Below are 15,635 nucleotides of genomic sequence, written 5' to 3'. Positions count from 1 at the left end.
TGTTAGCCACTTCCCCTTAAATGTATGTTCACAACTGAGCCGCAGCCTTATCAGCTGGGCTCGAGGGAAGACTGGCGTAGGTGCTGCTCCAGCCTGAACTTGGTCTCTGAGCCATGGCTTCCCATAGACACTCAGGTAAAAGCTTCATATTCTTTATTTTCTAGCAAGCACAGTTTTATTAAGGCACTGAATCCATCATTGGTCTGAAAGATACTTTCGATGAAATTATTTTAGTCTTGTCTAAATAGTAAATAAGTCTAACTCATCTCTGTTCTGTCCGTGCCTTCTTCAACTGCTGTTTCCACAACAAAAGATTATTCTTACTCAAGTGAAATCATCAGTTTGAGTTGTTTATTTTTTAATATATAAATATACTACTATATCGTACAGTTTCCAGGACATCTTATGAAGCTGGAGGAGACTGTGTAAGGGAAGAGATTTTCTTTGTTATTAGGATTTTTTTATTGTTATTTATAATATACAAATCTTCATCTTGACAGTGCTATAAATCGAATTTAAAGTATTTGGAAAAGGTCAATCAAATACGGAGCTGGAAGGAGGAAGATTTATAACTAAGAAAGTCTATACTGACTTAACCATACCTTCTCCTTTTCTGAGCTGTGTTTTGAGTTTTCCTGAAAAAACAGCTATGATACTTTTGATATGACACATAGATTATTAATTGTTCTCATCAGAAAAGGGGTCAAAACTTCCGAACCTCTGGAGCATCATTATCATTACCATGAGATTTTTCCTGACATTGAGAAAGCCCTTTGGCCATGGACAAGACTCCCAAGATAGGGCCAAAGGCCTGAAGGATGGCCAGTTTCCCCCAGAAAGCCCAGTTTTCTGGAGTTAGCCTGCTGCCTCTCTCCTACAAAGCCAGAAATGTCGCTGTGTTTCTGTTGCCTTCTGCCTAAGTAACAGTTCCCTTTCTTAGCAACCAGACACTTCGTGCCATCTCCCAGCTTTCAGATTAAGAGCCAAAGTAATTATCAGTGGCAGTCTTTTGGAAAAAAATGTTTTTGAAAACTTGTAATTGACTGTCAATATTTAAACAATGGAAAAACTTTTAAACTTCTGGTATTTTAAAACAAATACACTATAATGGAATGCACTGCTTTAGTGAATCAGTATGCAATGTCTTCCTTGTTCCCAAGTGTTCAAGAGCAGTCTGTTTTTCCCCCCACCCTCAGGAGCCACTTTGCAAACATGGCACCACACGCCTGAGATTGTGGTAATCCGCCAGCATACACTTTCTTTGCGTGTAGACAAACTAGCCAGTTGTAGCAGTTGTTCCAATGGACCTTGAACGTGTGTTAACTGGTAGAGTAACTCCCTGTTTTACTTACCAATTAAATGACAGAATAGGGAAATATATTTCAAAGGTGACACGTTTATAACACACCTAACCTTGAGTTTTTAAATGGCACCAAATCCTGACATTACTTTTATGTAAATCTGAAGGCTCTGACTGACTAGACAAACTACTGACACCGTCTAGATGATTTTTGAAATCAGGAACTATTTTAATAGTTGATGTTAATCAGAACTCATCTTCTGTTGCATTAGGTTCATAGGTCCATGAAAGCAGTTGAGAAAGAAGTGCTCACAGAAAGAAGCCCCCTAGTGCCCTGTGAAGGACTCTGTGGGGACGGAGTAGAGGCTCTGCTGACTGGATGGGTCATAATCCATTTTTAGGGACCATCCACATACTGAGGGGACCTTTCAAGGACAAGAACTGATGCTTTTGTATTGAATACTTACCGTTTGCAAAGTTCTGCCGATTTCATTCCTTCCCCCCGCCCCACCCCGGCTTTTAAAGTTGAGGATGGGGCAGATGGGAGGGCAGTAAAATCATGTAGCTCTCTCTCCAGGCCAGAATGTAAAGGGGACAGTGGGCAAGGGGAGAAGACCCAGTGGACTGGCTTCCGGAAATCACAGAAAAGTGGTAGTCAGAAACCTGGAGAAGGCAATGGCACCCCACTCCAGTACTCTGGCCTGGAAAATCCCATGGATGGAGGAGCCTGGTAGGCTGCAGTCCGTGGGGTCGCTAGGAGTCAGACACGACTGAGCGACTTCACTTTCACTTTTCACTTTCATGCACTGGAGAAGGAAATGGCAACCCACTCCAGTGTTCTTGCCTGGAGAATCCCAGGGATGGGGGAGCCTGGTGGGCTGCCGTCTGTGGGGTTGCACAGAGTCGGACATGACTGAAGTGACTTAGCAGCAGCAGCAGAAACCTTGTTCAAGGGTAAAACTGAATGTTTTGTACTTTCAATGACTACCAAATGACCACTTGCTACTTTGCCACAACTAGAGAAACGGAAAACACACGTTCTGTTGGCTGCCAGGTCAGCGGGCCTTTCTCTCTGGTGTGAAAGGCAGAACGTGCTGCACATATTGTGTGCAACGTTCAGAAAAGCTCTCTGTCAGAACAGAGCAGTTCTGGGAGAGGATCTGCCCAGGGGAAGTTCAGGGGCACGGAATGTTTCATTGGGTCATCTCTACATAGCCCCCTCCTGATCCCAGGTGTCATCTAAACTGGGTTACCTGTGACCAATGAGCCGAAAGAGAAATTGCAGGCATTTTGGAAGCCTCCTGAACAAGGTCTGTTTGTAGGGCAAAAATGACTTTCTAATTTTCTGTGAAATTCTCTGAAAGCCCGCTTTTCAGTGGTGACTCATGAGCCCCCCATGTGGGGTGGCATCTCCAGGTGTGCGGGTGTGGCTGCTGCATAAGCCTCCCTTTCATCAGCTGAGGCTTTGCTCTGCTGAATGTTCTCAGGAAAGCAGTCTACACTTTCTTTAGAACCCAGCATTTATACATGGAGTGACTAATGTCCTGGTATGTTGGACTTAGCAATTAACAGACCAGAAATAACCTACATTTTTTTCCCATTTGAGTTGCTGTTCATTGTTTATACTGTACATTATGCCACTCATGGAAAGCACATAGTTAGAAAAATGCTACCTAGTCATAATATTCACTTTTTCCTTAGATATTCTTATTGTGAGCAACTTGGGCAGGAGGAGGAAAATGAAGATTAGCAAGAAGTCCCTGAGAGAATATGTATAAAACAGAAACAAGATTATTAAATACAAATTGTATCTTCTCTAATGAGAGGTTTATAGTAAACAAATGTTGTGTAATGTTGTCTTTCTTGTATGTGTACATGATTAAATTGAAAGCCAAAACTTTTTATTGAGATACTGAGGTTTATATAGGGCCCTCTTAGCCTGTTGGATATAGTTCAGGAATTTTCTGAAAGAGGAAGCTTGTTTATTAAGTGAAAAATGATGTGTCTTTTGAAGCAGGCATAGTGAGAAAGTCAGGCTACCATCTTGGAATAAATACTAAAATTTAATCACCTAGTCACATTTCCAGCTGCATTCCAAGTGGCTAAGTCTATAAAGGACTGTCACCTAGACATCAGCACCTTAGAGTCCCATGAGCAGTCCCCTGATGTTCTAAAACAGAAATAGTTGTTATTAAATGTTTTTAATAAAAGAGGTTTTAAAAGCGAACAGTGATAACCCACCTCCACCTGTCAATCCCTAGGCACGAACTGTGGGACCCACGTCGCCCAGGGCTGCTAGTGTACTTGCAAACTTTCGTGTGATGGAGGAACCTCACTAGGACACAGGAGTGAGGGCCGCACTGTGGAGTGAGATTAGTCAGAGATCTCCCCCGGGGCACACATGTTCTGGACAGGGACTGGCAACCTTGAAGGGAAGGATCGTTCTAATGTTATGTATCCAGTGTTTCATCTTTTGATTGATGACCTGCCCTTTCCTGATAACAGCAATAGGCCAAGGCAGAGAGATCTGGAAATTTTGGAAGGTTAAAAGGTTTTGTGTTTCACGTACTTAGAAATTGCTAAGGAGGTAGAAAATTGTTCCCTAAGAGCTAAACGCCTAAGTGGATGTCATTCACTAAGATTAAAGCAGAGATTAAAATGCCATCTTCACCATTTTTTCCCTCTATTCTCTTATTTCTAGCAAAGGGGAAAAAAGGAAAGTGTAGAGATTTTCTCTCATTGAAGTCAGATCTTCACGGTGGGTCATTTTGGTGGAGCCCACAGATCAGAGTGTTTGCTGTCTTTTAGGAACTTCTGTCTGTCTCAGCATTGTCATTTATAAGCCATTTTCTTAGAGTTGTTAATCTATTTGATGACAAGTAGTAACAATATTTTGCTCTTGTGCACATTATCCATATTTTTTTCAGAGTTCTGTTTTGGCAACTATTTCTGCAGCAGGAATGTATTACCCCAACTTCTACCTAAGTATTCTGCATAAAGGTTTGAAATAGTTTTTGACCAAATAATCATAAAGTTAGAATAACACGAGGTAAGCTCATTCAGGTTGCCCAACTTCAACTTATTTGGATTTATTGCAGAAAAGTACTAAAGTTCATGAATTTGACATCGACATTGTTAACATGCTTCAAGTATTTCCAGCCTATTTATGTATTAGGCAATAAAGCCCGCATTCCTAGAAGTGCCTATTTTATCTTAACAAATAAGTGTTTCCACACACATGAAAAGGGCTCAAGTCAGCTGTGGAAATTGTTCTAAAAGGGTATGCCCTTTGAAATCTGTCACTCCATCTGGATACACTCTCTGGGTTTATGTATACTGTGGTGGAACATAGGAAATAACCCTGGACTTTTCATCCTACAGAAAGAAAAAGTAATGCCTATAGCAGGGATTCAAAAACACCAAGTGGTCAGACTTTCCTTAGTGGTACCATTAACCAGGGGTTGATCCACTGGATTTTCCTTCTGCTTGGTTTACAACCGTGTACTGTAGGTGTGAACAGTTTCGTTGGCAGAGTCTGTTTTCAACATACCCTTCTTCTGCTGTGTTCATTGCTGAGTCATGGATTATGAATTAGTTAGTTCATTGGGTGCCTAGAAACTCTGAGCAAGTCATGTTCCAGAACTATGAAAATTAACCAGTGAAGAACTTGGCATTGGTAAAATAGTTATTTGAAAGTATGTAGTTTTAAGCTGGGAAGGGTTTGGCAGGTAAGATCTTATGGTACTGTGGACCACAGTGGTTTTCCTTCTCTCAAAAACCTCTACATAGAATTCACTGTGTTTTCTGGTAGTCTTTTTTGGTATGACATGAATATCTGTATTTTTACCATAAAGCTAGGACTCAGAAATACTGGGTCTATGTATGGTACTCTGGGATAGAAATATTAGAATCCATTTCTATTTTGGACAATATCAAAAGAGAATGATATATATTAAAATGAGTTGGGTTCAGACTTCTGTAGACTTTGGTAAGAGAGAAGGAGGGATCTTCAAATATGGTCCAAGAAGATAGTCTGTGAAGGACTAAATCCGCCATGGTTACTAGCCACACAGGAAGCCAGCGCTGTCTAATCTTACAAATTCTGATTTCCTGCCAAATGGCATTTAGGAGCCACTTGATAATTTAATTTCCTGGCACTTACTGTTACTGGAGATTTATTTGGTTTCTCTATGAAGCTCTTAACAAGAAAGTAAATCTTTGTTGAGTGTACAATTTCAATATGGAAACGCTAATAAGACAAAGATTTTATGTGGCATGTGAAAGGCCAACAAGAATGAATTAAGGAGAGTGATTGTCAACATTCTATCCCTGTGACAGGCACTCTGGCCCATGTACACAGGGGCTGAAGACAGTTTAAAAGCTCCCTTAAGTACGCAGTCTGTAGTTCAAGGAGATAGACCTGGCTTCATCGCAGCTCTGCTTTTCTTTTCTAACCCACTTATGGCGGGGGCACCCCAGTTTTCTTTTGGGGGCAAAGTACCAGTAAGAACTTTTCTCGGGTCTCAAATCTCTGAACTGTGACACAACTGTCCCAAGCCCCTGTCTTCACAGAAGAATGTCATTCCTTGTCTTCAGTTGTCGGTGTCTGGAGAGGAGGGTCTGTCTGTGGGAGCTGAAACTTGATGGGGTCGGTGGGGGGTGGGGGAGGCGAGCACCCGCCCTTGTCTGGAGGCTGCTGGTTCTGAGTGAGAGTTCACCGCCTTCCCTGGCGCTGCTCAGACACAGGGTGTGGTTTCCTTAGCTCACTCTGCTGTTTGGTTGCCTGCGGCAACAGGATCCAAACAACGTGGACATGTGTTTGTATTAAAAAAAAAAAAAAAGAAACTGGGAATGGGACCCAGAGTTGGAGTCCGGGGCTGTTCAGTTAGCGGAAGAGCTACGGTGAGTACCAGGCAAGTGCTCGTTCCTCTTCCCTCCTTTCTCTCTAAATTACTCCTGGGATGTTTGCTCACATAATAACCATGTTTGTGGGTAGCTGGAGAAAATAGTGTCTGTTTTTGTGTTTCCTGGGCAAATTAAATAATCATTGTCTATTTAGCAGTGTAAATTTCTTTTTCAGGGAGAGAGGAAGAAATTAGCATATGCTTTCAAAAGTTGGGAGCTAATAGAAACTCACATTTGTTACCTTTTAAGTAGCAGGATTCAGTGATTTTTATGGGCTGTGACTTTGGGGTGGGGAGGGGGCAAGGGGAGTTGTTCATAGGAACAAAGTGGAAGGGGTTCTTGGAATAATCAACTTATAACCTTTTAAAAGTCATTTTTTGCCCATATTATACTTTACAGTTGCAATTTTTTTAAAAAAAGCAAATGTTCTAAATCATATAGGTTATTAACCATATTGATCTTCAGATGCTCTAACAAAGGGGAATTTGATTTTGGCTCATCTCAAAACCAAACGTCACTGTGACAAATAGTTTTCAATTGCCAAACTGGCTGGTACCTATGGAGAGTGCCATTTTAATAAGTTCTCTTTTGCCTGAATGCTTGGGCTTCGAAAGCTAGTAAAGTATCTTGTAATAATTCTTTAGGATCTTTGTAGGGATTAAAAAGTGCTCTGGCAGGTTTAAAATAAATGCAGACATTTAAAATAAATGACTAAGTATTGCTTCCATGCCTAGCAATGGTCCAGAGTCAGCAGTAAGTTTTTGTTCAGATGAACTGAACTTTGCAGCTAGGAGGAGAGCGGGGCCTCCAGACGATACTCTCGGTCCTGAGAAAGTCGGGGAGGGTAGCGGGGTTCCTGGTTGGGTCTCTAGTGAGGGTCTGGGCACCTCCTTCCTGTGAAGGGGGAGCGCACGAGCTGCCACCTGCTGACTCGACCCAGAGCAGCATGTCCTTTGGTGTAGACCAGCCTCCCCTCTCCAGTCTGCCCCATCCCAGCCCTGCCCTCGCTTACCAACCGCCCCCCGCACCCCACCGCTTCAGGGTGCCAGGGACTCATAGCAGGATGCTTTTGTCTCGGGTGTCTTGGTGAGGTGCCTGTTGCCTGGGTCCCAGGGCGGCCTCCCTGGAGCCCCTCAGGCACACTCCAGCCTAACCCTTGGCTCTTTGTCCCTCCTGTTCGCCCCTCACAGGTCCTTCCAGCTATAAAGTAGGCACCATGGCTGAGAAGTTCGACTGCCACTACTGCAGGGACAACCTGCAGGGGAAGAAGTACGTGCAGAAGGACGGCCACCACTGCTGCCTCAAGTGCTTCGACAAGTTCTGCGCCAACACGTGTGTGGAGTGCCGCAAGCCCATCGGCGCCGACTCCAAGGTAGTGGCGGCTGTGGGGGGCGGGCGGGAGGGGCCGGGGGATGTGGATGGGGCCCTGGCCCTTGTACTTGGGCTCTGGGCAGGGAGGCGGGGGGACTGTGTGGTCGTTGTGGGGAGGTCTTGCTCACCGTGCCCGGCCACCGCTCGGTTCCCAGGAGGTGCACTACAAGAACCGCTACTGGCACGACACCTGCTTCCGCTGCTCCAAGTGCCTCCAGCCCTTGGCCAGTGAGACCTTCGTGGCCAAGGACAACAAGATCCTGTGCAACAAGTGCACCACTCGGGAGGACAACCCCAAGTGCAAGGGCTGCTTCAAGCCCATCGTAGCAGGTACCAGCCACACTCAGCCCCGGGGCAGCCAGGGAGGAGGCCCTGAGGGCAGACGTGGCGAGGGGTTGCTTGCGGGGATGGGGCTGGAGCCGCGGGGAGCCGCCGCTGGAGTTCAGCGTATATATGCACGCATATATATACCTGAATATATGTGTACACATATATGCTTGCACACACGCACACACCTGGCAGCTAAAAGAACACTGGAGAGAACTGTCTGTGGCAAGAGAAGGAAGTGAAAAGTATGTAGCGCTTTCTCATTTGGGATAGTAAGTGATCGAAGCATGCTTCTTCCTTAGGGTGTACTTCTGGGTCACATTGCATCTCTGCATCCACAAAAGCCATGGGGGTGGGGGAGTGGGGATTCAGGCATCTGACCCTAAATCACCGCGGCCGGGGTTCCCTTCCTGACAGAGTCTGGGTGGGCATGACTACATGGAGGACGTGGTGGAGAACTCCCGTGGGTAGGTGAATGGAAGCATGGGGCCCAAGCACTGCAGGGCCTGCATCCCATCCACTCTGGAGGGCCCAGGTGGCACCCTGAGCGGATGCAGCCCCCTGCAGGGCACTGCCAGTGGCTACCCCTTTGCTTCCCCCCACCCCACAGGAGATCAGAACGTGGAGTACAAGGGCACTGTCTGGCACAAAGACTGCTTCACCTGCAGCAACTGCAAGCAAGTCATCGGGACAGGAAGCTTCTTCCCTAAAGGGGAGGACTTCTACTGCGTGACTTGCCACGAGACCAAGTTTGCCAAGCACTGCGTGAAGTGCAACAAGGTACGTGTCAAGGGAGTTCTAGCAGTGTTTGACAGTTTGCAGAGCACTTGCACACACACTATCCCATTCCATCCTCACGACAGCCCTGTGACGTAGGAATTATCATTCTCGTTTTACAGATGAGGAGACTGTGGTAGTAGAAAGCAGCGCCCAGGCCAAGGCAGGCTGTTCAAGGGCACACTGGCTCTGGAGGCCGGCCTCCTGCACCCAGTTGCTATGTAGTAACCTTGCACAGGGACTCATCTTCTCTGAGCCTCAGTGTCTTCATCTGTAACTGGGGGATAATAATAGCACCTGCCTCCCATGGCCGTTGTGGTGATTTAATGAGATACTGTAGACCAGAGCGCCCAGCACAGTGCCTGGCACGTAGTAGGCATTCAACCTAATGGTTGTTGAATCTGAATCCGGTGCTACACTCCCTGGTCTAGGCCATCACATCTGGAGGAATCACTTACCAGGATCAGCCCTGGCATGCCGAGTGCTTTGTGTGTGTTACCTGCTCTAAGAAGCTGGCTGGGCAGCGTTTCACCGCTGTGGAGGACCAGTATTACTGCGTGGATTGCTACAAGAACTTTGTGGCCAAGAAGTGTGCTGGATGCAAGAACCCAATCACTGGTAGGCTAAAGAGTCCTTGCTAAGTCTGCCAGGCTAGGTTTTGCGCATGGTAACCATCTCTCATTTTCCTACGTCGTCGGTTTCATCCACAAAGGCCCCAAAGAATGCCCTTCTCCCCCTGCCATTGTGGTCCCGAAGGCCCCCAAGTAGTTTGGATTCTCCCCCAGGCCAGGTTAGCCTTTGCAACACAGAACACTTCTGACTACTGCCGACTAACTTACGCCGCTGCTGGAGATCACGAGCCTGAGACCCACGGCCACGGGCAGGCACTGCACAGGGGGGGATACTGGGGGGAGGGGTGGGGGAGAGGAGCACGGTGGGCTTGGGTGGGGGAGGGGGGTAGGGGGGAGGCCGGACAGCGAGAAGCTGGGATGAGACCACCCCCCGTAGCGGAAGGCTAGCTCAGAGGTGCTGGTGGGCAGTTCTTTTGCGATCAGGAGCCGAGCTAATCACTTCATTCCTCATCTCGCGGCCGCGGTCCACGTGCCCTGGGCCCTCTCCCCCCGCCTCCAATTTTCCCGTCTCCCGGGGAGCCTTGAAATGTACATTTGAGAAGACTTTTGCCATCCTCAGGGAAAAGGACTGTGTCAAGAGTGAGCCACCCAGTCTCTAAAGCTAGGAAGCCCCCAGTGTGCCACGGGAAACGCTTGCCTCTCACCCTGTTTCCCAGCGCCAACCTCCGGGGCAGGCATCCGGGTGGAGAGAGGACTTGTCCCTCGTGGGTGGTGGTTCTTTATAGAAAAAATCGAAGCTTAGCAGCTCCTCGAGGCCCGGTAAGTGCACACCCCACAAACAGCCCAAGTTTGCCTCCTGGTGGCCACTTTGATGCCATGGCCCTGACCTAAATCAAAGAAACTGGTTGTGCTGGGAGGTCGGTGCGCGTCAGTCACAGGGCGATGGAGGTGGCTGGGGATGTGGGTTCTGGAGAGCAGGGGTGCCTCGGCGGAGCTCTGGCATTTTCTCAGGTCCCGGCAGCGTGGGGGACAGTGCGTGGTGGAGCGGGGGGCCAGGCACCGGGCAGACGCAGCCTGCGTGCTTGTCGGCTCCATGAATGGGCAAAGGCGGTGGCCTGGCTGCCACCTGTGTCCACTCAGCTGTCGTTCTTGTTCGCTTTTGTTTCCTCCACAGGGTTTGGTAAAGGCTCCAGTGTGGTGGCCTATGAAGGACAATCCTGGCACGACTACTGCTTCCACTGCAAAAAATGCTCCGTGAATCTGGCCAACAAGCGCTTTGTTTTCCACCAGGAGCAAGTGTATTGCCCCGACTGTGCCAAAAAGCTGTAAAGTGACAGGGGCTCCTGTCCTGTAAAATGGAATTTGAGTCTTGTTCCTTGTGTCCTTGCCCTCTGCCCGACACCACCCATAGGGCAAGAGCGGCCTTTCACCTCTTCAGAGTTGCTCCTTCTGTCTTTTCTCCCATTTTACAGTTATTACTTGAGTTAAGGGCACACAGTGATCATATTACGATTTAGCAAAAAGCAAGTCTGCAGCAAAGTTTATTTCTCCAAAGCTGCAATTAGGAAACAAATACTTAGGTAGATTGATTCTTCTGCATGTTTATCATAGAGCAGAAAAGCGCTGACCATGTAGCTGCTTAGTGATATAAGCAAGAAGCCTAAGAGTTAAAACCCCACTGAGATACCTCGTGGCTCAGCTGGGACCCACATTATCATCACACGACACAAGAGTTGCAGCGGCTGCTCCAACTCAGCTGCTCACCCTGTTCTGTGAGCAGAAAGAACTTACTGAAATGCATGGTTTAAATAGCTTCCTCATCAGAACCTTCCTTCTGTTTTTTGTGCTTTCAAATAACTAATCCGAATTTCCAAAAAATTAACATTTGAATTTAGCTGTAATTCTCAACTGACCTTTTCCCCTGTACTAATGTTTGATTTCCCCATGTGGCGTGTTTTCTGAGCGTTCCTACTTTCAAGCATGGAATGTACAGGTGATTTGGAAAGTGTAGGCAGATCTGAGAAAACGAGCCTGTTTCAGAAGAACGTCATCACAGCAAATACTTTTGGAAGCTTAACAAAACTAACCCAGCTGTCCTTTTATTGTTTTTTAATTAATAATTCCTTTGTTTTAATTAATAGCAACATAGTTTATGGGTTTGGAGACTTGCATGAGAATATTTTAGCCCCCTTATATGTTCCTACAGTTTTGAATTCATCCTACAGAAGTAATCATAAAACTCAAGAGGGGTAGGTGAGCAGGCGCCAGAACTATCATTGACACGGATATGACATTTCCCAGCAGTGACAAGTGGAATCCCTTGTAACATAGTACTTGTCTGCTGTGTGTCCGTGTGTTAAACAGGCCCGCCAATTCCCTTCTCTTGTGATTCTGAGGACTGTTCCTCCAGAGCTTAGCTGGCTCCGGGGGAGCATGGAGGACATTGTGCCCATAGGCAGAACCAGAGTTCCACGTAGTGCTTACCTGAGTCGCAGGATCCCCTATTTACTGTATTCTAGTTACATTGTTATATTACATAGTATAATGAGAATATCAAGAGTACACATGTAATGACAATGCATATTAACATTCTCATAGGAGTGGTTAGAGAAGCCGATGCCTCATTTCTACATTTTGTCATTAGCAATGATCATCTAACAGTTCCGTGTATCCTTACAGAAATAAAGCAGCATATAAATAACTTGCCTCCTGACTTCTTATTCTGCCTGGTGGAATTGTTCTAAGGTGATACCACAGATCCAGAAACCTGAATGACTACACGAATTATAAACAAGATAAAAGAAACCCATAACAGCACTTGGATCCAGTTAAGAACAATAACAACGAAAAACCCCACTCTGACCCAAAATAACGTTTCCCAGATGTTGATCACCCTTAAAAGAGCACATTGCTTTCCATTGGCCAGGGGGTCGGCCAAGAAGGGAACTGCAGCTGAAGTGTGTTGAGAAGTCATCCTGTCTATGTTCTGACTGCCCTTCCCTATGCCATGTGGAGCCCTGCTGTGCCTCAGCGGCCACTTCTCCACTGCCAGGCCTTCAGAAGAAGGTGATCCTGCTCAAGGACACCAGTCATTTGGGAGGCTGCCCATTGGGGCCCCTCCATCTCAGGGGTGGGGGATATGGAGATGGTGTGGACAGAGGTGGAGGTAGCTTCTAGATTATGGCTCACAGCCACACCCCTGAGGCTCAGGTTCTCGGGGTACCCAACCTGCCCACACCACGTAGTCGTTTCAGGATGGTGCTGGAGGCCCAGTGCCACAGGTGTCTGCTGCAGGCTCCTCAGATGGAAGGACATTTCAGCTAAAGGCAGAGTCAGGAGCAGAGGTCTTTCAGGAACTCTCACACCCGGGGTAATGAAAGGACAGAACGTGTTTGAAGCTAGCATTTGCCACGTTATGAATCAAGACCTGTTTGTAGCAAGTTATTTCTGTGAATGGAGAACAGCCTCTTGTGTGTTTCCCTAGAGAAATTAGCAGTTAAAATCATTAAAACTCTGTTTATGAGTCTATCAGGTCATCTCCTGGGGCCCCAAGAAGTAGGGGTGAGGTGGGGAGTTGAGATGGTGCTCTGCTTCCCAAAGGAGCTGGGTGATGGGCAGTGGCAAGGGCTGGAGCCCAAGGGGGCCCCAGGGGGAGACCCTGACACGAGTGCCCCACCCCTGCTGCTTTGGCACAGGGAAATCCTAGGCCTTTGCAGCACTTGGACCTGCATCTCTTTGATGGCATTCCCTCCATTCCTGTTCTCTTTATCTCGGTGAACTAGTTCTTAGCCCTCCAGTCTACTGATGGCTAAATTACCTCTCTCAGCCCTTCTCCATCTTCACCTCCCCAAGATGCTACGCCCTATCACAGACCCCACCTTGCCATCCTCAATCCCGTCACCCTTTGCTTCCCATCCCACTCGGCATGCAAAACCCCAGCCTATGCCAGGGCTAAAGAGCTCTACAGAGAAAAAGCTGTATGACTAGACTGCACAACCCTGCCTGAGATCACCTATAGCCCCCTCCACACTTCCCGCCATTCCCAGGCTCCACCTGTGTCCCCCAGCAACAGGCCTGCCAGCATTGGGCCCCTAGATATTGCTTAACACTTTAAAAGCACCTTATACAATTATACCAACTCTTCACAGCCAACACTGGCACTAGTGCCCCAATTTCCCAAATGAGAAGACTGAAGGTCACACACACTCTGGGCACACCTCTAGTCCAGGCTTTAAGGCTTATGACACTGCCTTGTCATAGGGGGAGAACCCTGTCTGTCCACTACATCACAATGAGGGAAGCATCATGCTCAGTGCTCAGTAGTCAGTTTTAACAATGACAACCGAAGACTCAGGAGGAAGGAGGGGAAATTCTAGCTACAGAATTCTCAGCAGAGAACCCTTTTCTCCCTCACAATGAAGAGGATCAGAGTATCAAGAACGTAATCTACTTTTCGGTAACAAGGTAAATTCTGCAGCCATACTGCCTGGATTCCAATCCTGGCTGCATTGCCACTTCCTAAGTATGAGACCTTGGGCAGGTCACCTAACCTCTCTGAGCTGGCTTCCTTGCCTGTAAAACAAGACAGAATTCCTACCTTGCAGAATCACATGCACATTACATGATTATACAAATGCTTATTTATTAAGCATGGCAACCGACTGGCATTCAAGAAAAGCAACATCCAAGAATACCATTCAACAAACATGAGCAATTATTTTTATCTCTAGCACCAAAGATAGTATATTACCCACCACAAAAACCAAAAGACTTTAGAATCAGACTTGAATTTGAGCACCACATCTTTCTAGTTGTATAACCTTGAACAAATACCCACCTCCACAAATCTGTGTCCTAGGTAAAAATGAATACCCACACTTCACAGGGTTGTTGTGAGGGTTTAAAATGATGCCTCTAGAGTACCTGGCATATAGAACATGTAACTACGGTTATTACAACAGTCTGAGAAATTATGAGACAAGCCTATCCAGGAACACTCAGAAGTAGGCTGGTGGGGAGGGAGACCGAGGTCAAGGGGACTGCAACCAATCAGGCCTGTGGGACAGTGGGGGCAGAGGGGGGACTATTGGATGATCCTGGATAAGACATGCTGGACAGTCTGCCTTCAGGCTTGTGCTTCCTGGCACCAGCTGCTGCTACAGTTCTATGCCCACTTTTCAACCTAGCTCCTGTCACAGTGAGTCGGTGACTCCTGAGAACTGAAGGCCCTCAGTGATTGGAACCCAGCCTCCAACTCGCCACACCAGAGGGCTCAGAGAGGTCCATGATGTGCGCCAAGTCACCTGGTGGGCTTGTGGCCACCTCAGCTGGGATTCAGGTCTTCAGACTCGTCCAGCATCCTTTCCAGTGTTTTTATTGCATTTCTGTGGTTGTTGGGGGTTGAAACTGTTGAAAGGCTTCACTGTACACTAGGGAGGCGAGAGGGGTGACACTGGGAGAGGCCAGGGGCCTATTCCTCAGGGGAGTGGGCACCAAGAGGTTCTCCAGAGAGCAAGGGAAACGTGAGGTGACCGGTGTGTTCCCAGAGGACACCAGCCTATGGTAAGCGTGGAGGCCGGGTCAGTATCCAACACCTCAGAGCTGTCAGGAGGGTGCTTTACTGGTGTTTTAGGTTGTGTGCATACCAAGGAATGCCCTGGTTCAACAACCCTAGTGCATGGCCCGGCACGGAATGCCAAGTGGGGAACGGCTGCCCCTGTTCTCAAAGCACCAGATGCCACAGATCAGGGATAAACAAGGACCGCACCTTTATCCAACACAAAACCCAGTGGAGTGGAACCTGTTTCCAGAGTAGAAGCTAAAACATTTACGGGCAGATCCAAACAGTGGTTTGGCCACACACAGTAACAGTGATGTCCTGAAGTGATGTCATGTACGTGTAACAGAGCACAATGACTGCCAGAGCACACACGCAGACTGTCAAAAGCAACTGTGTTTTCCTCGTGTGTGGCCAGCACCAGATGTGAGCTTTAAAAGGGATGCACAGGGGGGAATGGGGAGTGACTGCTTAAGGGTCCTGGGTTTCTTTTTAGGGTAATGAAAACATTCTGGAACTAGATAGCAGTGACAGTTGCACATTTTAAATGTACTAAATGCCACTTATGTAAATTTTACCACAGTAAAAAGAAAGATACTTTAATTACTGGCCTCAAATATAAGTCAGAGCCATCACAGGCAGGAGTAACAAGCACTGAAACAGGTGCAGGGAGAAAACCAGAGTTCAAAATTCACATCTTAATGTTGCATGCAGTGGCATACTGCCAAACCACCACGTGGCTGCAGAGGGGCTGGTGATTCCTATTCATCAAACATACTGCCTGCCTGTGTTCATAGCTTGGCTGCAAGTTGGTGTCACCTTTATA

The 15,635-nt window shown here is 47.1% G+C and overlaps 1 protein-coding gene across 10 annotated transcripts in view; it reads left to right on the top strand.

The window, feature by feature from the left end:
• The window catches only part of FHL1 (four and a half LIM domains 1), a 56,592-nt gene extending 44,639 nt beyond the window's left edge, over nt 1-11,953 (top strand). For 5 of the 10 annotated variants that reach the window (XM_070463277.1, XM_070463280.1, XM_070463278.1 and 2 more), the window contains exons 3-8: nt 7,396-7,577; nt 7,732-7,906; nt 8,514-8,683; nt 9,112-9,298; nt 9,872-10,071; nt 10,427-11,953. In XM_070463277.1, coding sequence (XP_070319378.1) covers nt 7,422-7,577; nt 7,732-7,906; nt 8,514-8,683; nt 9,112-9,298; nt 9,872-10,071; nt 10,427-10,510 — 972 coding nt within the window. In that variant the 5' untranslated portion in view covers nt 7,396-7,421 and the 3' untranslated portion in view covers nt 10,511-11,953. Of the gene's footprint in view, nt 1-26; nt 136-5,960; nt 6,214-7,395; nt 7,578-7,731; nt 7,907-8,513; nt 8,684-9,111; nt 9,299-9,871; nt 10,072-10,426 lie in introns of those variants that run through there. The other 5 variants (XM_020897091.2, XM_070463283.1, XM_070463282.1 and 2 more) reach the window with 5 other exon arrangements.
• Nucleotides 11,954-15,635: the final 3,682 nt, after the last annotated feature.

Source organism: Odocoileus virginianus, unplaced genomic scaffold (assembly GCF_023699985.2).
Source record: "Odocoileus virginianus isolate 20LAN1187 ecotype Illinois unplaced genomic scaffold, Ovbor_1.2 Unplaced_Contig_1, whole genome shotgun sequence".
Classification (NCBI taxonomy): Eukaryota; Metazoa; Chordata; class Mammalia; order Artiodactyla; family Cervidae; genus Odocoileus; species Odocoileus virginianus.
The sequence above is the reverse complement of the archived record's forward strand: the minus strand, read 5'-3'. Positions and strand labels throughout refer to the sequence as shown.